We start from the raw sequence: 27,655 nt of genomic DNA, 5'->3' as shown, positions 1-27,655 counted from the left end.
GTATTAAAGCTAATCTTTATTTTTAAATATCATTTTATAAAGTTTACATATATTATTGTTCATGGTTCTGCAATCTGCATTTGGGGTAAAAATTGGGAGTTCATAACCCACTTCAATCTAATGTATGAAATATGATATGTCAAGAGCTTTGTAATGTTGTGAACAACCAATAAAAAAAAAACTAGCTAACACAATATGATATTACATTTAACTTGTACCCAGTGTATAGAACTTTATATTAATCTTATTGATAACAGGGCCAGTTATAGAAAATTAAATTACATAAACAAATTTCCAATATGTTATTTTTATAAGCCTAAAATTACCATGCAACCTTTTGGAGAACATCAGCGTGATATAATTTTTTTTAAAGCTTCTATCTTAAAGACTTATATACCTGGAAAATATGAACACATTTAATATACAAAGAAAAGTAATAGTACCACAAATATTGATGTTTCTATATTAATCAACTTTAGCTCTTAAAGAAATAACAATATTGCAAAATAACAGTTGTTGTTTAACCACAGTTGTGTAATGCTTAATTCCTTCAAGATTACTTGCTCAAAAAACTTACATACATAACCAACGTACATAGACCTTTGTTATCACTTACTTAAACCTATATACCCAACATACATAGACCTTCTTTATCATTTGTTTAAGCCCTCTTATTTCTCTTATCCAGAAACACCTTTTCCTTCTATTAAATGCATACTTAGAACCTTTTAATTTCTCTTTCCTATATGTTAACTCCTTCTTTATTCACACTTGGAACTAATCCTTGTAAATTTCTGAATTTAGGCAAGTTATTCCATTTTAATAAGAGATACTTTGTTATTTGCAGTACACAATTAATCACATCTGTTGACCATTTCATGAAAACATAAACAATGTTTAAGTATATAGAATTATATTGTTGTAGGGACGGACAAGGCAAGGCACCTAAGATAGCACCGAAAGTAGGGAAACAGTTTTATTTGGTTGCAGCCAGATTCAGAGAGCATATATTCTGCTGTAATAAATTAATCCTTGAACCCCAAGTTTAGGTAGTTTCAGAATTTTGCACTTAGCATGTAAAGGATGGGGCTCAGAAGTTCACAGTCTGCAGAAGTTCACAAAAAGCAGTTTTGTTTTGTTTTCTGTTCTGGGCAAGTTAACCCTTCAAGGACACCTAGGACGGGGAGAACTTCTTCTTCCCTTTCTTTCCTCCTCCTGCCAGCTGTTACCATGGACCCCAGTTAGGAACTCTCTTGTCTTAGAAATGTAGTCAGCACTGTGAAGCCCAGCTCAAGGCCAGAGGCCTTGTTTATATATTTTGTGAAAAACTAGTAAGGGGTTGTCCACCACCTGGAGTGCTGATTTTTTCAGACAGTGGTCAAATAAATCAGGGCAACATGAAAATAGGAAGTTTATCTACATTGAACTCTTTTTTAGAGATTTTTTTTTTTGCTGAAAGTCCTAAAATCAGCCATGGTGAATATTCTGGAGAAGGTCAGTTAAGACTATTCTGTGGGCCTGGGTAGGGAGGGGGAAGATGGGAAGGTGGGGCTGAGAGCAGCTCCAGTGAATCTGAGAATGAAGAAGGAGATGTAAAAGAAAAAGGAAAGGGGTTTGGGATTTTTCTAGCAAGGAAACTTGAGCAGCAGAACAGGTAGAGCAGAGGAAAAGACGGGAATGAATATCCCAAAAAGGGACTTTAATTCTTAGTAACTTGTTTTCAGTGATAACAAAGCAACTTTAAAGGCCATTTTTACCAGATCTTGGATAGGGGTCTGAGGGCTCTCCTCAGCTCCTTTGAGCTTTTGGTTAGCTGATAAAAGGACCTGGTGGGACCCGGTGTGGGTGCTCAGAGTAGAAGAGAGGAATGAGTGGGTGGAGGGATTCTTTCAGTAACTGCTACCTCAGCAAGGGGGAAAAGGTCTGAGGAAGCGTGGTGGTGTAGGTTTTTGATCTAGTAATTGGAAGGGAGAAAGCAGGTTACTGAGGCAGGGGAGATGGTGGAGGGGCTGGGGCAGAAGGTTGATGATGAGGACTTATTCCAGCCAGGTGATAGGATGGAGGTTCATTAGCAGGGTCAAAAGTAGTGGATGAGTCCAGAGGAGGAGAAAGTTGGGGATTGTGTTTGGGGGAGTTGTTTGCAAGCTGGGAGAATTTGTAGAGGTTTGCAAGCAGTGCAGAGAGCAGGATTGGATGGGAGCAAGAAGAAAGTGATCTCTACCCAATTTTTCGAACACTCACAGTAATTGTAGAGATCCCTCAGAATGGAGGGATCCAGGGATCCAAAAGAGGGCCATCTGCTTTGGTTGTCTAAGGGACAAGTGGGCCAGGCTTGGGTACTATATTTGATCAATTTTTTGGGTTTGATGTCTGGTGTCAAGGAGAGGGTTTTGAGGTTATCCAAGAGGCATTGTAGGGGAGAGTCGACTGGCAGAGAGGACACATTACCCATGTCGCAAATGTAGTATAAGGAGGAAGGAAGAGGATGCAAACATAGAATTAGGGAGAAGAAGACGCAAACCTAGTATAAGGGAGAGGGAAGGAGATGCAAAGGTTGTATAGGGGATTCAACTATTAGGATACTAACATTCATGAGGACAAAATATGAAAATAGCAAGGAATATTCAAGGGAGAAATTATAAAAAAAGGTCCTAGGTTTACATATACATTCAAAAACACAAGGCAATGAAAATAATCAATATATTTGTATATTGGTGCATAAGCCAAAGTCAGAAAAGATAAAGTCAGAGTAGTGTATTTATCATGTCTATATCTGTGTAATTATCTATCCAGAGTATGAAAGGTGAGATTCACTCACCTGGTGCAATAGGAAGAAATTGGAGCTTCTGCTCAGAATAAATTCAGGCATCACTTATAAGAACTGCTCTCAAAGAATTCTCTTAACTCTTTAGGTTTTTATGGATTTGTATATTTCCAGGAAGTTCAAGAAAATTGAATTACAACTGTTGCTCTTTGTGTCTTCTTCTGTCATTTAGTTTAAAACTTTCAAGGCTCATTCATATTACAAACTCAGTGTTATTTACACATTTGAGTCAAGCTGTAGCAGAAGGATGAAGAGACTTACATATTAGCTTACTAAACAAATGAAAGTAGCTAAGGGTGCTTAGATTGCTCTCCAGTCTGACTTAGTTGGGTAGATCCAGGTATCTGACAGATTATTATTTCTCCGAGTCCTTGTCATTCATCACATCTCAGTTCAAAGGTTTTTCAGGGAAGTCATCATTGCCTCCATAGACCAGAATAGTTCCTTTTACTCCATATCACCAAATGTATTATACCATTTTCTAATATTCAACAAACTCTCATCAAATTGATAGTTACTTATTACTTCTAGATTCTAAATTCCAAGATCGGAGGGTAGTATTTGTCATAGTTACAACCATATTCCCATTATCCAAAATTCAATGGTTAGAAGGTTGTACATGATACAAATATAGTAAAAAAGTGGATTTTTAAAAAATACAGATTAGTATTAGTAAATACTCTTATAGCATTAAGAATGCTTCCCCAACAATGTAGCTGATAAGTTAGAAGAGAAAATACTAATGAATAATGTCAACAAAGACAAACAATAGATTGATTTTCAGATTCATAATCTGCTATGGCTTGTATCTGAAAGTCCCTGAAAGGGCCATGTGTTTACAGTCTTCTTCCTGGAATGAGCTGTTGTTTGTTCACCAGTTATATAACCTTTGTGGTATTCAAGATGAAAAATTGTTCCCCAGATGGGTGGCCTAGGACTGGGAGTAAACCTGCTGGAACTTAGGTGCAGATGACTTAGAAGTCTGGAAGATGGGACACGGATTTTTGTCTTGGCAGTAAATGAGACAGATCCCTGAGCCTACCTCAAGTAGGTGCTGAGTGCACTTCCTTGCAAAACCACATCCAATGCAGAAATGTGCCAGTTCAACGTGATTGCTATTGCCTAGAAAAGAGAAGGAAAAACACCTATTGACTGCCTCCTGTGGCCTCTGGCGCCCCTCTTAGTGGTGACTGCTATGCACCATACTCAAGAGAATAGAGGTAAAAATAGAAGCAGGGATAAGACTGAGAAGCAATCTGAGCTGCTATTCCTAGAGGAGGCTCAGGTCATCCAAATGTGGAGTAAGAGAGTGAACACCTGGAATTTGTCTGGGGAGTTGGGCTGAAGAAGCTAAGCATGGCATGGCGTTCAGGAGGAAATGGATTTGCACGCACACTTTGGGCATCACAGTGTATGGTATCTGGCACTACCGGGATAACAGAGCCTTGGTCCTTCAGAAGACTTCCCAGGGAAGCCTGAAATCTGATGGCATAGGGCCATCCTTCACAGTGTCCTGAAATCAGCCACCTGATATGTGTTGCTCGGCATGTGGAGATTTTTATGCTAACTTGTAGGTCATAGACCTTTCGTGATTGCATTTGATCACCGAAATTTAAAGACAAGAATATGGATGTGAATGTAGCCATATGCCCAAGCGGAACTGATTGTGGAACCCAGTATTGAAGAGTGATTTTCAAATAGTAGCCTGTGCAGTTGCGGAAACTGACCGCTAGGGGGAAGCCGGTTACCTTGACTTTGGAAATGCTGATTTCATTTTTAAATTTTTGGGGTCACATGTATTCAGAATTCTCTTTTTAACAGAACAAAAACAATATGTGAACTTATGATCACACACATGGATGTTACACTTTGAGTGCTTTATAAGCGCATTAAAAAAAACAGTGTCATCAATTTAATTTTGTAATGACTTGGAAAAAAGTAGGGGATGACAATGAAAACAAATCTCCAATTTATGATCCGAAGAGCTTCGGATGAGAAATATAGTAAAGAAAATGTCATGTTTCCAAATACTTCAAACTGTTACTTTTCTTTGAGGAGGCATTCTATGATATGGAAACATTTATGTATATATATGATATGGAAACATTTATTATATATATATAAACATTTATATATATTTATATATTTATATATAAACATTTATATTTATATATACATATACACACACACACACATATACATACATACACAAACACACATACACATATATATATGTATGTATAAGCATGTGTGTGCGCACATGTGCTTTTAATGGAATTTAAACTTACCGCTTTTACTTAATTTTTGTCATCAGTTCCTCCACTAAAATAAACCTTGGATTGGAATAGTTAAGGCACATCACCAAGTTGAAAATTTATGAGATTTTTTTCTTTCTTTTTTTTTTTTTAATTAACAGTGGTGGGAATTGATTCAATTCAGTTCCACTATAACCCAGAGCTCCCTAGATTAGGCCATCACTCTACCAATGAGCCCCAGCCCCAGACTTTCCTGTGCAACTGTAAGAGATTCATACACGCTTGCTGATTGGGGCACACCTGTAATCCCTAACAGCTTGGGAGACGGAGGGAGGAAGATTAAAATTTCTAAGCTTGCCTCCACAATTTAGCAAGGCTGTAAGCAACTTTGTGAGACCTTGTCTCAAAGTAAAAAATATAAAGGACTGGGGATGTGGCTCAGTGGTAAAATACCCCTGCATTCAATTCCTGCTACCAAAAGAACAAAAAGGCATTCATACAACATTTAGCTTATGAAACTTACATTCTATTGCTCTCATAAAAAACTGTTCAGAGATGAATACTATATAACAGAATACATCTTCACATAATAAAAACAATGTTTGATTTTAGTACCTTTATCAAGAATCAGTTGAATTTAGATGTGTGGCTTATTTTTGGGTCCTCTCTTCTAATTCATAAATTATTTTCTTGATAATGTTAAGGAACAAATTTTTGTACTTTTAAGGTTTCTTTTGAGAATAAGTACATGTAATCCTTTTAAATGAATCTCTCTGCAGGACTATGTGGCTTTAAGGAAGAACATGATCCAAGTTCAATATCAGATGATGTATCAGTTTCTCCTTAAGGAGGAGCAATTTCAACTGGCAACACAGAACAGCAAAGCAAAGGAAATTTTCCAGCAACTCAGGGGCAGTGAAATCAGAATGGCCCAACAGACAGAAAGGCTGAAGGAAATGTGCAGAGAGCTGACTGAGATGTGCCACAAGCCTGACATGGAATTGCTCCAGATGACCAGGGAAGGTCCATTCTAAGAGAGAGGAATTCTTGTCTAGGCAATGTTGACTGCAAAGCCCATTGTGCTCAGCTCAAACACAGGTGCACCTTCACACACATCCCTACATTGGGCCAATCACTTGTTTCTCTGTGTTGAGGTAATCTTGGGAAATTTTACACCTTGTATTAGATAATATAGGAAAAAATAATTTTCTTTGTTCCCAGGAGACTACTTGTACAGAAAACTCTGGCTGGGGAAGGTTAGCTTTAATGGGTTATTTCTCAAATCAAGTTACCTAATTCACCACCTTCTCTTGTCTTGCCAGAAAGCAATTTCTGAAGATACTGGGGATTTGTCCATGCGTAGACAAAGTTGCAGAGTTTGGTAACCAATTCCCAAACTTTCTGCTTTTTATGTGCTTCCTTCTTTGGTTTAAATTTGTCAGTTTGGTCAGGCCTCTTTTTGAGAATAAAACTGGGAGGTGAGGGACAGGGAAACTGGGTACCACTGCCTCAATGCATAGCCTCTTTCTGAACTCCCTCCTTCTCAGTACACACCAAGGATTTCTCTCATGGGTGAGTTTCTCTTATCAACATAGGCTCTGATTGCTACTTAACAGGGAAAGAAGAAATACTACTTTCTTAAAACAAAAAAACAATACTAAAGGGTTAGGGTTAAGGTTAGGGTTAGGGTTAGAACTCGTTTTTTCCTTGCAGGAATTTTAAAGCATGTTGGAAAGGCATGTTTACACCATGACCTTGATTTCTGAAAAATTTGTTTTCTTGTTGATAGAGAATATATGTCTTGAATTATTAACATTTTTCTATGTGGCTATTTAGTATTTTGTCTGAAAAGAGGTCTAAGGCAATAGATTTTTGGTCTCAGAAATTTCCTTCTTATGTGGATGGATTTAAATATACCTACTGATTCTGGGCTTGTTTCACCCATTTCTACTATCCTTTTCAGCCCCAGCTAACAAGATATTAAAGAGTGTTTTTCTAAGGCACCCAGAAAACCAATATTCTTGAGAACTAGAGAGCTGGAGCACACTGGAGACACTCCATTGGGGGGAGGGGGAAGGAAAGAGGAATGTTCCCTAAGGATTCAAGAGGAGGGGGCTTCATTCCCATCAGAGCAATGTCCAGATCCTGTCTATCACAGAACACCCTAGGTATAGGCAGAACTCAGAGTGGAAGGTTTGCCTGAGAACCCTCAGGAACAGGGCTTTCATGCTGTATTAGATACCCTCTATTGGCAGAGATGATCAAAGTCTCTGTTCTAAGGAACATTCCCCTTTAGACACCACTGACTATATCATTTGTGACTTTTGTGGACTGAGTCCCAAAGGCTGAACTTCTGCTTTCTGTAAGATACCAAGGATCTTTGTATTGCCCAAAGTCCAGTGAGGAATGCAGGGAGGGAATTAAATTCAATAATTTTAGAATTTGTATCATGTCAGAGAATAATAGAGACATTAGATATTGATATAAATTAAGTTCAGAAAAAAAATGGTAAAATTTCTTAAATCCATAGAAGTGTAGAATAAAATGTATACTCAATTAACCCCAAATGGAAAAATGTTGTCATTTTTACAGGACTAAGTTGTTGCAGATGTGAATGGCTCAGCAAAAGAACCAAAAGCTCACATCAGGGAACATCACTGGAATTCTGGACATGCTGAATAGCTTCAGAGGTAAGAAACAATTGTCTGGCAGTCAGGCCTCAATTTCTTTCTTCAGTGGCTTCTGAAATGAGGAATACCCATTTTCAATTTTAAAATTTTTGACATAAAATTTATATATGATTTTCTAGAATGTTTATACCATCCTTCCTTGCATAATCACATTACAATGACCAAGATTGACCTTTTAACTTACAGATTGCAAATGCAAAATTAAGACCACACTTTAGTTATATCTGAACACAGCCACAGTAAAAAAAATTAAAAAAAAACAGAATTTTTAGCTGATGTGATTATGAAATAATACAATGCTTACTTCTCAGAGTACCAATCAAATGTTTGTGTTTATTTAGTTTAATTTTGGAATTTTGAATATGGAATAGTGGTTTTTAATTTGTCCTATATTCTAGTAACATTTATCATAAATTCTAGGAAAATATATTATTCATAAATCAGAAAGTTTTGAAAAAAATGATTGTTAGGCAAAAAGAAAAAAAAGATAAAATTGTCACAAGTGGAATAATTCCAATCCTACCAGATAGATTTCTAAACAGATGAAAGTTAAGTGATCTGTGAGCATGTCAAAATTTTGTTAATCCCATACTAGAAAACAGGTCTATACACAGCAGAAGACTGAAACCCAGGTAAGGTTAGAACCAGGGTCTCAGCAGATAAGGCAAAGAAAGAACATTCTTTTCAGAAACTGCTAAAATGTGCATATATTGTGTGCCATGTAATTTTTGATGTGTGGAAATGTAACAGTCACAGCTGATATCATAATGAATCATAATGAATATCATAATATCATAATGAATGTATCATAGCAAAGTGATGAATATTTTTAACAATATTAAAGAAAAAACAGAATTACAGTTTTTTACAAAAGTAAGGATTTTATATTTTATAAAACCAATTATCTAAAGGTAAACGAAAATAAATTGCTGCTCCACACAGCCATATGGCTTGACCTACTTTTCTTCCTTCCTTCCTTCTTTTCTTTCTCTCTCCCTCTCTTTCTTTCTCTCTTTTTTTCTCTCTTTCCATGATGGGAAGGAGCTGTGAGTGCTGCAGAGGTCATAATAAAACTGCTTCACACCTGAGTGAGGCTGAACTCTGCTCTTGTTAGTGAGGATGAGAGATAAATAAAGTAATAATTGAACATAGATCCTCTGCCTCACACAAAAAGGTTACATAGTACCATTTGCTAATTGGAGTTTTGTCTTTCTGCAGTTAATAGTACAGTGAAATAGGAAGTGGCGGACACTACAAAGCTGTGTTAAGGATGTCAGAGGTGTGACATTTGGGGATGACCAGCATAGTGTACCTAGAGGTACCCAAAGAATAGAGAGTTATGCTTCAAGAAGAACCCAGGCCTTCACCTCAGGTAAGCACTATTGGGAGGTAGAGGTGCTAAGCTCTTCCAACTCCTCTGGGCGATTTAAAATATTCCAAAACAATCAATATTGATTAAAGTATTGATTTTGATGGGCATTTCTCATATTTTCTTTGAAGGGGAACAGGCATTACAGTCTCTCTACCAATCCCCCACCCCTAATTCAATATATGCAAAGGCCTCTGGGTAGGGTTAGGGTGTTTCTAGATTATGACAATGGAACTGTGAGCTTGTATGATGTTTGCTTCCCTTCCTTCCTTCTTTACTTCTCCTCTCAGCCTGTCCTTGCCTTGGTTCCCTATGAAGTCAAGTGTCATGAGTACTAATTGGTGAGCTCCCATGTCAGGAAACTGAAGTCCTGAGACCCACTCAAGTCAGACAACAAGAGTATGTATGAGATCTGTGGGAACATGTAACTTTAAGAAACAGTTATTCCATGGCTACAAAAATAATCTACCACATTGAATGTATTAATTTGCTTACTGAAATTCATTTTCATAAACTTGTTTATTGTGAAGCATTTACTAGAATATCAGGAATAGCTTTAAAAATAATGTTAGTGAGATAAATTCATATAAATTCATGGAGAGCATTCTTCTAATGTGTTTTGCTCATGATTTTTAGCATATCCAGAGTTGTACAACCATTGTAACTATATAATTCTAGAAAAAAATTTCATCACTTCCCCAGAACATGCCCAATGCATTAATATTTACATTCCACTGATCCTCTGCCTTCTGCTGGCAACCTTTAATCTATTTTGGGTTTATTCAACTCCTGCACCAGGGACTGGAAAAGGCAGGGGATGTTATGAGAAGCCAGGACATGAGAATGAACACATACATCTGACCTACAATGTGGATTTCACATGTGTCTAGCTGCTGTCAGACTCTCATCAATTGGTTTCATATTAAAATCTTCAGTGGAGCAATATAAGTTTGTTGCTGATGATGAGTGATGAATCTCAGGTTCAACTCATTGTAGTTGGTGAGATACAGTTGGCATTTTTTTAATCAGAAAGCAAAAAGTTTTAAATTGTCAAAAGTGTTACCCAGATAATGAAAAATATCTCTGAACACTTGTTTAGGAAAAATAGTCCCACTCAGACGCACCTGGTCATCTGCATTTCAGCTACTGAATGAAACTTTTGACTAAAAGATTTTTGGAAAACAAGACACTAAGGTCAATAATCAACCTGTTATTATTAATATGCTTAATGGAAACAACACAAATGTACAGTCATGGGATTTTCAGAATGGAAAGTATGTTATAGTTCAGCTTCTTTGGAACATAGTCTACCACATTGTACCTCCCAATATGTCTTTGGTGCAGGTTCTTCTAACTCAAAAAGTTTTAAAGTGCAACTGTTTCAGAGATACTCAAGAAACCCAATTTGGAGAAGGTGTGACAGGGAAGTGGATGAAGTGAATAACCCTTGACTTGGGGGGAAACTTAGTAGGTGTACTAAGGTTTTCTGTTTTCTCTGAGAAATGAAAAGGGGCTTAACATCCTTTGTTCCTAAAAACAGTTTCATGTGGTAGGCAATGTGTGAGCAATGAAATTGTAATTCATGACAAGGTAAATCCACTGCAGACTATCAGATCACCATGCTCTCAAGGAGCTCAGTCTCATGGTTTGAAGGAGTAAAAAACTGACAAAGATTGTTAAGACAGATTTTTATGCCAAAATACTACTAGAATTTTTTTCTCTTCTACAAATATTGTTCCCCACAGTGTGAGAGCAGTTTTGTTTAGAAAAAATTGGGCTAATAAGGCTAAATGAATGCAGTACTAATTCTTATGGGCTGTGATCAGTACCTTACTCTTGATTATAAAGCCTCTTTTAGGAGACTCAGACACACATATAGATTTTAAAATCAACTTCTCTATATCCAAACACATGCAAATAAGTGAACAAAAACTCTATTTGAGCCTTTATTAGAATGGTCTATATAAGCAAAATTACCACATTGTGTCTTCTACTCCACAGATATGGGATATCCCTCTGTTAGCTTTTATTTTTAAAAAAATTCTCTCAAGATCATTGTACTGTCAGGTGTAACTAATTAAAACAAATTAAAAAAAAATTTTCTCAAGCTGCCAGTTGTGGTGGCTCACACCTGTAATCCCAGAAGATTGGTAGGCTGCTGCAAGAGGATCTTTAGTTCAAAGGTAGCATCAGCAATTCAGTGAGACCCTGTTTATTTTTTATGTTCATTCATTTGTAGATATTTTCTTAGATTTATTTCTAGATATTTGATATTTTAGTAAGATTTAAATATATTTGGAATTTTATTTCCTACTTTTGTTATTTGTAGGAATAGACTTGATTAAATTTCTTTCTAGTTTCCCTAATTAATAGTTTATGGATTTGGGGAAGTTTTATAACCACACAAGCATGTGATATAATAAAATGACACAAGAACCATAATTTTACAAATTATAGTAACTCTGTGTAATATAATACATTATAAATTATGGTAGATTTAATACTTGCTGGCCCATGCATGATTTATTTTTTATGACTCTTTTCTTGTCTAGTTGCTATCACAGAGACACCCAGAACAGTGGTGAACCTGGTTGGTGATAGCAATACCCTCCTGTCACCCACACTCCATATACAAGCCTTCAAATTCTCCATTAAATATGATACTTGGCAGTAAGATTTTATAGACATTCTTTGTTAGATTATTAAAGCTCATTATTCTTTTTGATTAATTGATTGAAACATTTTTAATTATGAACCAACAATGAATCATATCAGTTGTTTTTTCCTGTTTTGTGGTGATTTATATTCATTCTACTCTCCAATGTTAACAAGTTATTGTTTTTAGAAAAAATTCCATTTGAACATGTCATCTTTGGCCTTAATCTGTAACTAAATTTGATGAGCTAGTAACTTGTTTAGAAATGCTGCATCTCTGTTACATGAGAGTCTGTATCATAGTTTTTATTTTTTGTAAAGCCTTTGTCAGACTAAGATATAAAATTTATAAATTGGGAATTATTACTTCCCTTTTCCATTCTCTGGAAGACTTTGTCTAAGTTTGTATTTCTGTCTAAATGTTTAGATGGACTTACTGATATATATATCATTTAATTTTTTTTTTTTTTTTTGGTTTTGGGGACTGGTTTATTTCACTTAGCATGATAGTCTCCAGGTCTATCCATCTACTTGCAAATGTCATAAAGTCATTCTTCTTTATGGCTGAGTAACACTCTATTGTTTATATATACACCACAATTTCTTCATCCACTCATTTGTTAAAGGGCACACAGTTTGATTCCATAGCTTAGCTATTGTGAATTGAGCTGCTATAAACATTGATGTGGCTGTGTCACTGTAGTATGCTGATTTTAAGTCTTTTGTATATAAACTGAGTGGGATAGTTGGGTCAAATGGTGGTTCCAGTCCTAGTTTTTTGAGGAATCTCCATACCTCTTTTTCATAGTGATTGTACAAATTTGCAGTCCCACCATCAATGTATTAGTGTACCTTTCCTCCCACATCCTCATCAACATTTATTTTTATTAAATAAGCTTGATATTTGTTTCTCACTTCTACCCTTACAATAATCTCTTTTTAGAAATTTGGAAGAATATAATTTTAAAATTAAAATCTGGGATTCAGCAAATGTGTATGCATATACTGTTAGTTCAGAGTCCCCTTTGGTCTGGCTTCTGGCCAGTAGTGAGACCTCCTGGTGCCTCCTCCCTTTACTCCTGCCTAGGTCAGAGCTCCTTTAGAGGTCAACTCTGACTTTCTAGCACAGAAGAAAGGGGGCTTCTGGCAATGGAATAAGCAAAAGGAAACCCAAATATGTTGGGGCCTCTCCCAGTGGCTAGCAAACACTTCTTGGTTTCTCTGAAGAAATTCTTAGTCCTCTCTGGAACACACAGGGTGGAATCTGACCCAGGCAAACCAAGGGCTTTCTGTGGTCTGGGAGAAAAGCACCTGCATGGTCACCCACTTGAGGACTGGAAGGCTGACTACATGGGACAGAGGACCCTTTCCTGACCACCTCATCTTAAAGTGCAGGAAAATGAAGTGAAAGGTGGAAGTGAATTCTCAACATCTAGGGAATGACAAAGAAAGATCTAAGAAACCTAAAAAGAAAGATTTGAGTTCAAAAATCCCCACACATATAAAAGACAACTGAAGTGAAGACACTGAAGTGACAGTTGTGTTTTGACACAGAACACAGGGTTCAAAATCTATTCTATGCTCTTTTGGCAGTCACTTCCAGTGGGCAATCATGCCAAGCATTGTGCCTCAAAGAAAGGATCCAGTCAGGCCTTTTATATTTTATAATTGATGCATTAAATATTGTATACTTTCTTCAAGCATTTATTTTTGGATGCATTCTTAGTATTAGTCAATTAAAAATATCAACATTATTGTTTTTCTTTAATCCATGTGTTTGCATGGAAACTACCTAGGAGGGGAGAATAGGAGCCCAGTGTTAATAAGGACTGACTGCACGAGGCAGCGACTTGTAAGACCCCAGAAGCTTTCTTTTTCTCCCCTCTACTCTGCCCTGTGTCACTGGTAGTCTGACACTGAGGGCTGAGTTTCCCAGTTTTCTACATAAGCTGGTTTCCAACAAGGGCTGGAAGGATGTTCACTGAAAAAACGGAGAAGTCACTGGGCTTCTCCTTTTCCTGTGCAGGGCACCATCTCCTCCATGCCTGTGTCCACCACCCTGGCCCAGAGGGTAGGTAATGTCACACTCTCCCTCCCATCTAGGATGGTAGCAGATCCCCAGTGATGCTACTTTCTGCCTTGTGTTTTTCTTTCAGCTCTTCCTTCACCAATGTAACCAATAATTACCATTAAACTGCCTCTGCTTTAAATGCACTGCATGCTTTCGTTTTTCTTGGTTAAATTCCACTGATGCAGTGCCCCTTCATATTTGTTCAATTCTCACAAAAACAAGGTATAAAAAAAAGAAGCAGGTAACAAATTTCCCTTTAAAAAGTGAAAAAAATGAAGTAAATTGTCCTAAAAGTGATTAAGGGTGATCCATCTGCATTTATGAAAGGAAAGCATTGTTTCTGCTGCTTTCTTGTCAGAGCTTTTAATTTATACATGAGTATGATCTGTCAAACAACACCTTTGAAATAGTTTCTTTCAAGCTGCATCTACAGACTAAGGGTTTTAAAGATTCATAAAGTATATTTCATTACCTGTGTTCCCAATAGATTCCACATGATTCTCTAATTTACACAATTGTGTCCTTAGCACAATTTTATTCTTTATTTTTTTGTGGAGATGGAAATTGAACCAAGGACCTTTTACATGCTAGGCAAGCACTCTACCAACTGAGCTATATCCCCAATCCCTTAGTACAATTTTAAATTTCTTGTTTAAACAGAAACAAAATAAAAATATACAACATCATAAATATCATGGTGAATGTTGGTAATAGACTTCAATTTGTGAAAATATTGGCCTGTTAGATGGTGTGGTACATAATAGAAATGGACTCTCACTAACAAAAACTAGTGGCATTCAAATACATAATTAAGCTAAGATATATTAGAGAAACTTTCTACCTTTGGGTGAATAGGAATTAAGAATCCCTTGAGGCCAGCAGATTTAGCCTTACAGAGGATGCCCTGGTTAAGTCAATAAGCAAAGGAGGATTCTGGAAGGCCGATGTTGAATGGAAGGAGACAGGGCCTCGACAATCTTGGCAAGGTTATGCTTGCAGAACTTCAAAGGTCAAGAAACAGAACATCCTTTAACCTACACAACAGTTTAGATGAATTTTTTCTACTTACTTTTTACAAATGGTGAGTTAAAAGCCTGTATGTATTGTAGAATATGTTTAGCACTTGCTTTTATAATAACCTGGTATTGATTTTCAGTGTGAATGGACAAAATGGTAAATACTCAGCACTTTGAATTCATTAGTCATCTACCAAAAGGTCAGTTTCTGCAAATCCAATGTGATTCAGGACATTTCCTAAGAGGGCAATTAGTCCTGAACAAAATGAATGGATTATGTACTTTTTACATATAGAATAAATATGAAAACGCAATAAGAAATTATATAAGATCATAATAATAAGAATTATGGGCTGGGGACATGGCTCAAGTGGTAACACGCTCGCCTGGCAAGCGCAGAGCACTGGGTTCGATTCTCAGCATCACATAAAATAAAAAATAAAGATGTTGTGTCCACCAAAAACTGAAAAATAAATATTTTTTTAAAAAATTCTCTCTCCTCTCTCTCTCTCTCTCAAAAAAAGATTTATGAAGCAATATAAATCATAGTGTGATGAGAATAATGAGTGATTATATTTCAACTATGGCATTCACAACTACTCAGTTACAAATAACATACTAACCATAGGCATCAGGAATGTAAAGCTCAATGGTAATTTAATGTGGTACCTTTTGGTTTTATGAATGAGCCTGTACAATAGCTCCATTATTGGCTGGTGTTAAGCTAATTAATTATTCTCACCATGTTTGGTTTTTTTATCTGTTAATTAGTATATCAGAAATGTGTTATGAGTATTAAATGAGCCAGGATTAATGCATTACCAGCCATATAATAAGTGCCCAATTAATGTTTAGCTATTATTAAAATAATAATGGTTTCCAAAAAGATTTACAAAGCCATTAATTTGCTAACCCAAAATTTGTTACAGATCATGTAATTGATTTATAAACAAAGAATTAGAGCAACAGTTCTTAGTTAATGCTGGCAACTGAGACCCCTGGAGACAGTGCAGTGAGGTATTTATGAAATGCAGTCATCCTTTTACATTATGAATCTGAATCTTCCCATACTTCGAACCTGTGCTGAGATGAAGCACTGTTGTCATTGTGGGTGGGCTGCTGACTCACACCTTATCCAGAGGGGAAAATGAGAATCAAAGGGCTCAAAGGCAAAGAATATGATCTGATCTAACAAAGAAGATAGGATGATCTGGCTCTGGGTGGGGCACTGTTCTAGGGATTGGCAGAGTTAGCCTTGGTAGAGAAAAGACAATATTGGCAGATGTCCAGTCTATTCAATAGGAAGCTTCAGGTGCAAGAAGCTTCTTGAAAAATTTATTTCAAAGTTCTGCTCTAATATTTAATATAGAACCATCTGTATTTTTTATATTAATACTTATGGAGGACTGAATATTAGCATAAAATTCTTTGAATGAAGCTACACTAGCATGTTGCATGTGTTCATCAGGATGGCTGTATAGGGAAACCTTCTGATTTCCTTCTATAATTTTTTACTTTAGTGATGGGGGCCACCTTACATTAAAAACCATGGTTTTTTTTTAGCACTTTAGGTAATTTTACACAGTTTATTTCTCTCTCTCTCTCTCTCTCTCTCACACACACACAAAGTCAAAATTTTGTTTTGGGTTTGAAGTCAGAATTGTTTTGCCTTGTTCTGAGCAACATACTTATATTTTTTATCTTTGCAATTTATCATACTGTATTATCTTTAATTATTGAGAATTCTCCAACATGCCACTAGAAACCATTTCACTACTAGTTTACTTGGCTACCAGTCTTTCTTCATGAATGAACAGATGGATTCCTTTTCTTGGGGTAGCAAAATGCATAGTTTGTTCCTTTTGTCATTAACAAATATGTTGACAAGCCAGGTGGTATCACTCACATGAACCATATCAAAAGAGCCAGGTTGTCTCTCTGCTATGATCACAGCAGGACTTCCCAGGTTAGCACTTCCAGGATCCATACAGATCACTATATTCTTCCATGAGGAGATCAGGGTGCAAAAGGTGTGAGCATTGTGAATAACCAGACAAGGGATTCTTTTTTTACCTACAACGATCTTTCTCACTTTCCACAACTTATATTGGAGTTCCTCAGGTTATTACAATAAATAGCAAAGTGATCCCTGGTGTGATAGATCAGATGGACATCATCTCTAGTCTTGTCACTACTGATGATGTCATAAAATTATCAGGGTAAGTCACATCAGTCCAGACATTGCCATCAGTCTTAATGAGCTGTCATGCAGACTTTCTTTGCTTCATCTCCTGTCCAGGCATATTTAAGTCTGTTCCATAGGAAATATGAAGTCCATAGTGATAAGAGGAAGACATTCTCTCAACTTTAGTGGACCAGTGGATGCATGAGGAGCAAACATATGCTCAGTTTATCCTGCATTCAGAGCTTCAGAGCTGCTACTCACTTCAGATGTTTTTTAGAAACACAAGTCTTGGCAATTTAGGGAGACCTAGTCCAAAAAATGAAGAATAAAAAAGAACTAGGAATGTAACTCAGTGAGGTAGAGTGCCCCTGAATCCTAGTTTCAATCTCCAGTAGTACTAAAGAAAAAGAGAGAGAGAGAGAGAGAGAGAGAAAGGGAGGGAGAGAGGGAGTTGGAAACAAAGAGGACTGAGAAAAGATAAACATAAAAATTTAAAAAGTGATTATGTGTGGCACAAAAGGCACAACAGGTCAGCAAAACGTGGGTTACAAAACCATTAAAAATGGTACTTAATATTTCTTGTTGGATTTAGAAATGTTCATTTGATTATATATATTATATATACAATATTAATATGTAATATATATTATACATAATATATAATACAATATTCATATATATAATAAAATATTAATACAAAAGTAATTATCCTTTGTGGTCCAGAGTGACTACATTAACTAGAAACATGATTAGATCAGAATCTCCCAACAAACAGGGTGGGGCTTTAGGGCACAGCAGCTTCATGCATTGTTCCCATGTGCTCCATAACAGGCTGATGGAATTCCATGTGTGCAGTAATGTGATTAGATCTGAAACGGCTGAACCTGACTTGATTTCCTGATACTGTTGCATAAGAGTGTTATTATATTAAGTTTTTCTCTTTACTTTTAATACTCAGTCCAACTTTTCAATTTCAGAATTGTGTAATTATACAATAACATTATTTATTTTTTCTTTATTTGTTCCCAGAAAGAATAACATAGAACAAGATAAACACACACAAAATAAATAAATAAATAAATAAATAAACTCCCACATTTATTTCTTAATTTGTCAATTGATATACCATACAAATTCAACCTGAGGTTTCTAGAGAACTCTCTTAGGCTACTTCTCTCAAAGTCCCTGCCGCAGCCTGCACAGTGAAGGCTGCAATAGAAATCTGTCTCTTCACTTCTTCCCAGGCCTTGGAAGGGTCCACTTTGCTTTCAATATCAAACAAAGCATCATAAATTCCTGGGAATGATTCCCCTGCATACTTGTTGTGGCTGCTTGGAGCATAGATGACATGCCTGTCGAGAGAAAATACTTTGTTGCTAGTTGCACAAATAACATACAAGAAAGAAACAGGAGCACCATAAAATCTTGGATCTCATATTCCTAAATTTATACTTTGAGTAAGCCCTTTGGCAAGCAAACTTATAAGTTCACTAGTCTCCAAAGACTAGTCTATGAAATATGTATTAACTACTTTTACTTTAAATAAATAGCTCAAAGTTGTTCAGACTAACACTAGTAGCAACAAGGATAAACAACTGCTGATTACCTGGTATAGATTGTGCTTAGTATTCTTCAAGAATTTACTACAATTTTTTGTAAGTCTTTCTTTTCTTTCTTTCTTTCTTTTTTTTAATACTGAGGATTGAATCCAAAGGGCTTTTACACTAACCCATATTCGAGCCCTTTTTCATTTTACTTTATTACTATTAGTTTTTATTTTAAGACAGAGCCTCACTTAGTTGCTTAGAGCCTCACTAACTTTCTCACTTGGGCCTTGAACGTGTGATTCTCCTGCCTCAGCCTTCTAAATTGCTGGGATTTTAGATGTGAGCCACCACACCTGGCCAATTTTTCTAATTCTTAAAAGTGAATTCTACAAAGTTGCTGTTAGTTTCACAGAGGACGAAACTGACTGTAATTAAATTATTTGTATCAATGCGAATAAAAAATAAGTACTGAGTTTTACTACACCACACTACCCCTGGCCTTATAACACTGCTGTGATCAATAAATTCCCATTTAAAACCAGCCAACCAACTTTTTTCTATTTTTTAAAAAGTCATATTCTAAATGTGACTTAATGCTTAGCTGAATGCATGAAGAATCATTAAAAAACATTTGTGATGTTTACAAGACCTAGAAAGAAGACTTTCATTGAAGAGGCTAAGCCAGGTCATGTGCTAGCCCTGAAAGTTGCAAAGTAACAAGGTAAAGTATTAAAGAGGCACAACCATGCTACCATGGGCAAAACAGTCACCCTGTTTGGATGATGCCTTTTCTCCCAACTCCTGACCCTTTGACAGTCCCTACCGGGAAAGGTGGCGCCACTTCTGGCTGTTCCATAACATAACCCATTTTGCAGTACTCACAGTATGGGCAACCTGGGGGCAGTGGGTACTTATCAGAATAAGCACATTTGACAAAATTTAGGTGCAAAAACCTTTAATAACAAATTTAGGGAGTAAATAAATATATATTTATTACATATTAATGCATGTTTATTAAATTTATTATTATCATGCATATATATAAAAACATTTAAAATAGAACAAGGGCTAAAATCGTGTAAGAAAATATAAACTTGATTGGAGAGATTTTTGTTTTCTGTTTGTGTCTTTCTGAATCTTTTACATTCCCTAAAATAAACATTTTTTTTATAATCAGACACAAAAAAAATACTAAAAAGAAAGATATATAAGAATCATATTACATTATTTGGAAACCCAATATAGTATATTTGACACTATATATATTTTGAAATATTCTATTAGCTTGCAAGAAATCAATTTTTATATTTTTTTCCACAGTGCACAACATTTTTAAAATGTGATATTAAAGTGAAGAGTCATATTTTCTTTCTTACCTATAGAAAGGCCTGTCTGGTAACCCTAAAGGATCAATGAATGCCCGTTCCAGAAACATCAGCTGATCATTCATAATCCTCAATAATATTAGGCTAAAAAGGAAATTAGTATAGGTATAAGTGAATAAAATTGTATTACCCAGCAAGCAAAAATATTTAAAATTCCTATAATGTGCAAATTAATAATCACAACAGGTAATAATCATATTTTTGATATCTTGTAAAATTCTATTTTGCTGAGACTTATGAAACTATGGAAGCAGTGACTTGTGCCAAAGGAAACATTTGATAGCAATTTTTATGTAAGTGGAAATAGTAAGTGGTAAATCTAAGAAAATGAATTTGGGGAAGGATTTTTCACCTTAGGAATCTTAATAATCTACTTTGGAAGTCATGTCAATCTTTAAATGAGACAATTTATAAATGTTTTGTAAGGTGCCAGGCAAATTATAAATATTTTTTAAGTCACAACTCATGATATTTTCTTGTTATTAAGGATAAACCTTCATGAGCATAAGAGATGGTGTCTTTGTATTCTTTCAAAGGTAGTGGAAAGCCTACAATGTATCCAACAATGCCACAGAATTTGTATTGCAAATGCTGGTGGTATGGTTGTCCTTGTAATAAAAATGATTCAGCATAATTAAAATTAATCTAACAGTCCTAAATAGTTTCACAATGAATTTTGAATTCAATATATTGCTTGTGTCATAATTTAATTAACAAACTAGAAGATGAATAATTGTTTTATTCATTGGTTTAATTTGCTCTTAATTTTTATGTTGTTTTTAACAATAAGGACATTTAGTAATCACTGTTCTGAATGCTAACATAATATATTATTTTTAATCTTCAGGCCAATCCTTCATGTTGGAAAGATACTACCTCCATTTTTTTAAAATATAATTTTCTAATTGACTTTAATTACTTAATTAAATTGGGGATTGATCAATTGAGGATTGATCCTAGGGGTACTTAGCCACTAAGCCATATCCCCCAGGCCTCTTAATTCTACTTTATTTGAAATTTTTAGACAGGGTCTCACTAAATTATTTAGGGCATCTTTAAGTTACTGAGGCTAGTCTTGAACTGATGATCCTTCTGCCTCATCCTCCTGAGTTGCTAGGATTACAGGTGTGTATCACTGTGCCCAGCAATAGCTCCACTTTATAAATGACAGAACTAAGAATCAATAGCTTATCAAGTTGCCCAAATTTTCAAATAGGAAGCTTTTGAGTGAAATACGAGGTCACCAATGTTGTCCTATTGGCTGCGCTATGTAAACAAAACAAAAATAGAAATAACTAAGATCTCATAATTTAGATTTAAGTTATTTTCAACATTTATTTTTTATCATAATGAATTCAGTATTTTTGAAAGTATAAAGGAGGCATAGACTTTATCTGTTAGCAGCCCATATAAACAAAGGGGATTAGAGTGAAAGATAATTTCAATTTGAAGTTACAGGTTTATGAATCAAATTCACAAAGCATTGCTGTAAATGCAAGAGGTCATGTGGATCCATACAGGTAAGTACACAAACACACACACTCACTTCTTTTTATTTCTCCTTCTCTCTTTCTCTCCTTTCCTCTTACCCAACTATATTTCTCTCTCTTGTCTCCATCTCCATCTCCATCTCTATCTCTATTTCTATCTCTCCCTTTCTCTGTCTGGATTTCTCATCTTGTGGCTACCACTAAAAGTCTTCATAGGTTCTTTGTATAGTAACTGAATTCAACTTGGAGTAACCCTGGGTTGCTAATACTCAAGACAGCTAAGTAAACAGTCTTTTCACTCCTGGAGCATGCCAGCCTCTCCAGAAAGGATAAGAGAATTATATATTTTAAGGTTGACTATTATGTAAGCCTGAAGGTACTAGAGTCAACACCTCATGTTTTCTGATGAGCAAAAACATTGATGTAAGAAAAGCAGGGCCAGAAGTGTCTTTTTAGATTTCAAAGTTTCAGTCTAGAAACTCAACATGCACTTTATTTCCTTATTTGACATTTACTGTTATTATATGCAACATACAGGTGTTCCAGGATCCCTAAACATCATAGAAAGACACACACTGTATCTTCATTATCATATAAAGAGGATAGGCACAAATAGAAATACTCAAGGATAGTCAAGCTGAGTTCCATCAGAAAACATAATTCAAGCCATGTGGTAGTCTGTCAGAGAAGGAAACATCATTTGTTTTAAAGACAGAAAAATCAGTTTTGTAGAATACATGGTGTTTGGGATTCCCTAAAAAGGCATTTCTCTTATTTTTTATACATAAAAAACTTGGTGAAAAATATGAAGTATAAAAAATCTTCTCCCTATATACTAGTGTCAATATAACACAATTATTGTACTAATTGCTTCCCCCTAAAGTTTTTCTGTTTGGTCAAAAATTTAACCTACATAATTGTTATGTTTTTGGTTTAACTCACATGTTATTATATTCACATACATAATATTTATAATAATCATTTTTGCTTTTCTTTTTGTGTGTCTGGTGTTGGGGAATGATTATTTTTAATGGTTATAAAATGTTCAAATTGGTAGAAATCTTTCAGTAAATTTTTTCCCTACAGGGCATTAGATTGTTTTTATTTATTTGATATTATAATTTGATAATTCTTATCTTTCTCTAGGTAATATCTTTTTAATTAAAACTTGAGACTATATCCTTAAGGAAAAAAATAAGTTGAAATGCTAAGTTAAAGAACTCTATGCTGAGTCTTGAAATTTGCATAGTTTGCATAGTTGATAGTGTTTTAGTATTGTCACATTATCAACTTTAAAATTTTGTTCAAATTGTTTTACAAATGATTTTACATAGGGTTAATCCTAATGTTTAACATATATAAATTTCACATATATAATGTTTAACATAAATAATGGTTTCAAATTAATTCGTATTCTGGATAAATTGAATTTTACCAGCTGGAGGTGCAGATGAGGATTTCTGCATGGAGGTAATAACTTCAAGAAGAGGGAGAAAGAAGTTATGTTTTTTCAACCAAATAAGAGAATTTGGTTGAAGTGTGATGCACAGACAATGAAAGAACAAGAGGTTAAAAAAAAAAAGATCTGGGGTAACACATGGAGGACCCTTCAGTGTTTAGGTGGTAAACTGTACCTCATCAGCTGGCAGCAAGAAGACACTGGCATCTCTGAGCAGGACAGTTAACTAAGCAATGTCAGAGATAGGTCTTTAGGAGGTAGGCAACCCTGCACAGGGTGCTGTACAGTGGACACAAACACAGTCAAAATGTCCCAAAGATGCTTTTGTAACCAAGATGTCAACTTGTATTTCCTGTTAATTATATCCATTATATACATAAATAAATGTAGAACTTACTTGCTTTTGTCTAAATCTTGAAGTCTCTTGCTGAACTTAGAAGCAATTTCTGTAAAATTCTTTACTGCAGAAAACAGTGCATCTGAAATAGAAGTTGGAATCATCAAGAGCTTTAAGAATGTAATTTCTAATGATGTTGTTACATAGGTAAAAAAATGAGAATATAGAAGATCATCCTCTTTTGTGTCTTACAAGGTATATGAGCAGTCATGACACGAAAAGTACATGTGCACAAGTAAACAGAATACTTCATTCATGTAGAACAAAAATAAAAAATAAATGTCCAAAGGAAGGTCATTGCATTTCAGAAATTACTGGAAACATACAAATAATGACATGGGAAAGAGCACGTGCAACATACCAAATGATACACTGTATGTTTTCATTTCCTGTGGATGTTTCATTGAAATATTGTAGATTTTGTCAGCATACTTTTTTAAAACTACAGCATAATCTCGACAGTCAAAAGGAAGCACTATGGAATTGGCCAATTCAAACACCATCCCTCCTCGAACCTGGGCCACGGTGAGGTGATATTTAAACGTTGGATCATAAAATTTTTCCACCAACTCATATGTTTCATAGACACTATGATACAATGGATAGCTGCTGAATTTGTATGTTTTCTACAAAAGAAACACATATCTCTTGTAAGATAGCTTATAATAAAATACATAGCACTTAATTTACTGTTAATGTTTGACCAATAATAAATAAAAGGAAGTACTTAAATACCTCAATGTGCTACTTAATAAGGGTCTACTATTACAGTATTTAAACTCACTCTAGGCTTGTACTAAGTAAAATATGTGCATGTGTGACATAAACAATATTATAAAAACATTCTTTTCGAGTCACCTTACAAACTTATATTTAACCATAGCAGAGATTTGAAAATGTTTTAGGAGACTGAGGAAAAGTCAAGAAAAGTGTTGCATTTGAATAAAAATAATTTAAGAAGACCAAACTATTAGAAGTAAGTAAATAAACATGACAATAGTATATAGGGAAATATGTGGAATTTTTTTAAAGACTGAAATTCTATTAAAAAATTATTCTCTGATGAACAGTGTGTGGAAAAGTAGACTGTCCATGCAGTGAGGGGTTCAGAAGTAAATGCAGAATCTCACTATGGAAAGGGAGGGATAGTCAGACAGGTATAAGGAAAGTCAACAGTATAAGAAAAAGCCAAGAAGGAAGGACTTTTCATCTAGGCACAGTGGTGCATGCCTGTAATCCCAGCAACTTGGAAGGCTGAGGCAATAGGATCATAAGTTCAAGGCTAGCCTGGGCAACTTAGGAAGATCCTGCCTCAAACTAAAAATTGTAAAAAGGGGACTGGGAATGCAGTTCAGTGGTAAAATCCCATGGGTTCTAGCTCTCAGTACATTAAAAAAAAAAAAAAGAAAGAAAGAAAGAAAGAAAAGAAAAAAGAGAGAGAAAGAAAGAAAAAGAAAAACTTTTCAAACTGCTGATTTATGCCTTTTGATCATTTTCCAAAGAGCTTGAATTTTTGATATTGATCATTTATTTGTTGTTGATAATTTATAAAGATGGAGGTAGATACATATTAAAAAGTAAAAGTTGAAAGAATTTTCACCTGACAAATAGAAATCAAAAGGGACAAGTATCAAACTGATATAAGAAGCTACTAGTTTTAGTTATGAGGTTTTATAAACTATGCATCTATGTTATTTTGATAAAAATAAAAATATAAACTTATAGTAGTAGCAACAACAAAAGGAATGGCATATGACTCATATCTTCATTGTGCATTATGTCACTTGTTTTTTAAAGATTAATCTAATAATTGGATCTATAAGAGATAAAAATAGAAATGTTTATATAGGTATTTATATGGATTAATTTTGAATGGTATTAAAAGTAAAGATATTATGTCATGTGCATATAGCTGCATTCCACCTTTATGTTCTACAAAGCACCGATTTTAACAAAATGATAAATAAATAGAAGGATAGTCATTAGACTAGAAGAAGTGAAAAGGGAAAGGAGCAGTGGAGGGCAAGAAGAAGCATTGGGGACTGAAATGGAACAAATTATATTCCATGCCTCTATGACTATATCAAAATGAACCCAAATATTACATATAACTATAATGCATTAATATAAACATTTTAAGAGACAATTCCTATATGACTTAAATGACTTTATGAATGCAATGCCACCAAATAAAATAGAAAAAAATATTTAATATAACATAAAAAATTTTGCAGTCAGGAGTACTGGGGCCAGGGGCAGTGAACAAGGGCTCAGACATCAGATGCAGGACCCACCGACATAGGACCAGCACTGCCAAGCCCTACCATGTCTCCTTTCTGCCTTCATATTCCTCACCTCCTTTAATGCTTGAGCCGCTTTTTGAAGTCAAAATTATTTGTTTGGCTAAAATAGATTCATAAATAATCTTGAAGAATTTAGGAAAAGACAATTACCCAATCTTTAGTATATCGTGCTCTGCCTGAAGCAATTCCGAGTCTTTGGAAGAACACCTCGAAATCATTACCAGACCCCAACTTACTAATCCTTTTAGGGGGAAAAAAACAGAATTATTTTAGAATAATTTTTCATCAATTTTAGATTGAAGATCAATTAAACTAAACTCCATCCTTATTTTGAAACTCTTAAACATGCAGAAAAGAATGAGAGAAACATTAATTTGATCACAAAATATCCAGTTTTATGACTAGTTTATAAGTTCCTTTTAAAAAAGATTCCTGAAATTTAAAAATATTTTCCTTTAAATTATTTCATTTAACATCTGTATTTGTGGTATGTGATAAAGTGAAATAAGTAACCAGTTTTTTCAGGTAATTCAGATGTAAATTATTTCCTTATTACTTTAAATTATACATGTTGGTGATATCAACATTCTCAAACAACTGAGATAGTTCTTTTCCCTTGCTTGTGAGGATACAACCAATGCAGAAGTAATGCTTGTGTTCAATATTAGAGTAACCAAAGTATCTGTTAACTGTGTGGTATTCAGAAAAAAGACAAGTGATGAGGTGATAGAAATATGATGAGAATTACTTTTTACCATTATCTCTATTTTAACTTTATATGTATGTACCATATGCAAGTACTCCTTCTAATAACACTCATTTTTTGGTAGCCGACACCTATATCGTAATATTGGATTTGAGACTCTTAAGCATTTTTATTATCTGATCTTAGAGCATTTTGAAATTTAATTTTTAAATTTATGATTGAAAGAAAATATTCTGATATTTTCTAAACAATTCCAGTCAAAAAATCAAATCGAGCAGAAAGCTGGGTTGCTGTTTTGTTTACCTGGGCATGCCACTGAACTCAGGTGAAGGACTCTTTTTATTCCAGCTCTCATAAAGAGATTTGCCTTTAAAACCTTCATCAGGACTTTGAAGCTACACAAATTAATGGAAGAAAGGGAAATACTTTAAAAAATAGATGCAGTAAAACTTACATGTCTGTTGTTAACCAGGGAGTTAATTATAGTTACACAAAACAAGAAATGCAATCTTTATATTAGCAGTCCTTAAAAACTGTGGAGTAGGGGTGTCACCCAGTGGTGCAGCAAATGAATAAATAAATGAATTACAATAATGAGTTTCTGACATTAAACGGAAATTTTCATGTTATTATGTATGGGAATGACTACATTAAAAAAAATCCATTAAGTGCATAGAAAAGAAGACCACATCAAATTATTATCAAACCATTTTTTTTAGAAAATGTATAATTTTGTTTTGTCTACTTTTCGAAATTGGGCTAGGTGACTCTAGCCATATATGTTCCCTTTTCTTAGAAAAGGAAAATAAAAGGAAGTGAACTGGTTAAGGGAATATATTCTTTTTTACTATTTATATTTTTAGTTATAGGAGGATACAATATCTGTATTTCATTTTTATGTGGGGCTGAGGATCAAAAACAGCACCTCATGCTTGCAAGGCAAGTGCTCTCCCTCTGAGCCACAATCCCAGCCCCCAGAATGTTTTCTTTTTAGGACTTCTTCTTGTCAGAAAGATAGTCAAAGCCATTAAGTAATATATGTATATATGCATATAAAGTATAATATAAATATTTTATTCAACCAATTATTTGTGTAATTGTGTTAAACATTAAACTCATTTTCTGGTTTCATAAATGAGAAAAATAAGGAAGTAAAACATGACCTATTTTACAATTCTGCACTTATATGGAATTGTAGACCCAGAATATTACAAGTTGTACCAAAATTAGGCAGCAAATTAAACTAACATTCTCCAGTTATTTACAGATAATTGAACAATAAAGGTATAAAGTGTTTGTATTT

At 34.8% G+C, this 27,655-nt stretch overlaps 1 protein-coding gene across 1 annotated transcript in view; it reads right to left on the bottom strand.

Moving 5' to 3' along the window:
• Positions 1-18,142: 18,142 nt before the first annotated feature.
• The window catches only part of LOC101964348 (glutamate carboxypeptidase 2), a 47,378-nt gene continuing 37,865 nt past the window's right edge, over positions 18,143-27,655 (bottom strand). Inside the window, exons 14-19 of the mRNA XM_078046852.1 lie at positions 26,656-26,747; positions 25,797-25,887; positions 23,705-23,969; positions 23,344-23,425; positions 19,989-20,081; positions 18,143-18,417 (exon numbers count right to left, since the gene is read on the bottom strand). Coding sequence (XP_077902978.1) covers positions 18,228-18,417; positions 19,989-20,081; positions 23,344-23,425; positions 23,705-23,969; positions 25,797-25,887; positions 26,656-26,747 — 813 coding nt within the window. The 3' untranslated portion in view covers positions 18,143-18,227. The remainder of the gene's footprint in view (positions 18,418-19,988; positions 20,082-23,343; positions 23,426-23,704; positions 23,970-25,796; positions 25,888-26,655; positions 26,748-27,655) is intronic.

This window comes from Ictidomys tridecemlineatus, chromosome 4 (genome assembly GCF_052094955.1).
Source record: "Ictidomys tridecemlineatus isolate mIctTri1 chromosome 4, mIctTri1.hap1, whole genome shotgun sequence".
NCBI lineage: Eukaryota > Metazoa > Chordata > Mammalia > Rodentia > Sciuridae > Ictidomys > Ictidomys tridecemlineatus.
This window is presented reverse-complemented; position numbering and strand designations above follow the sequence as displayed.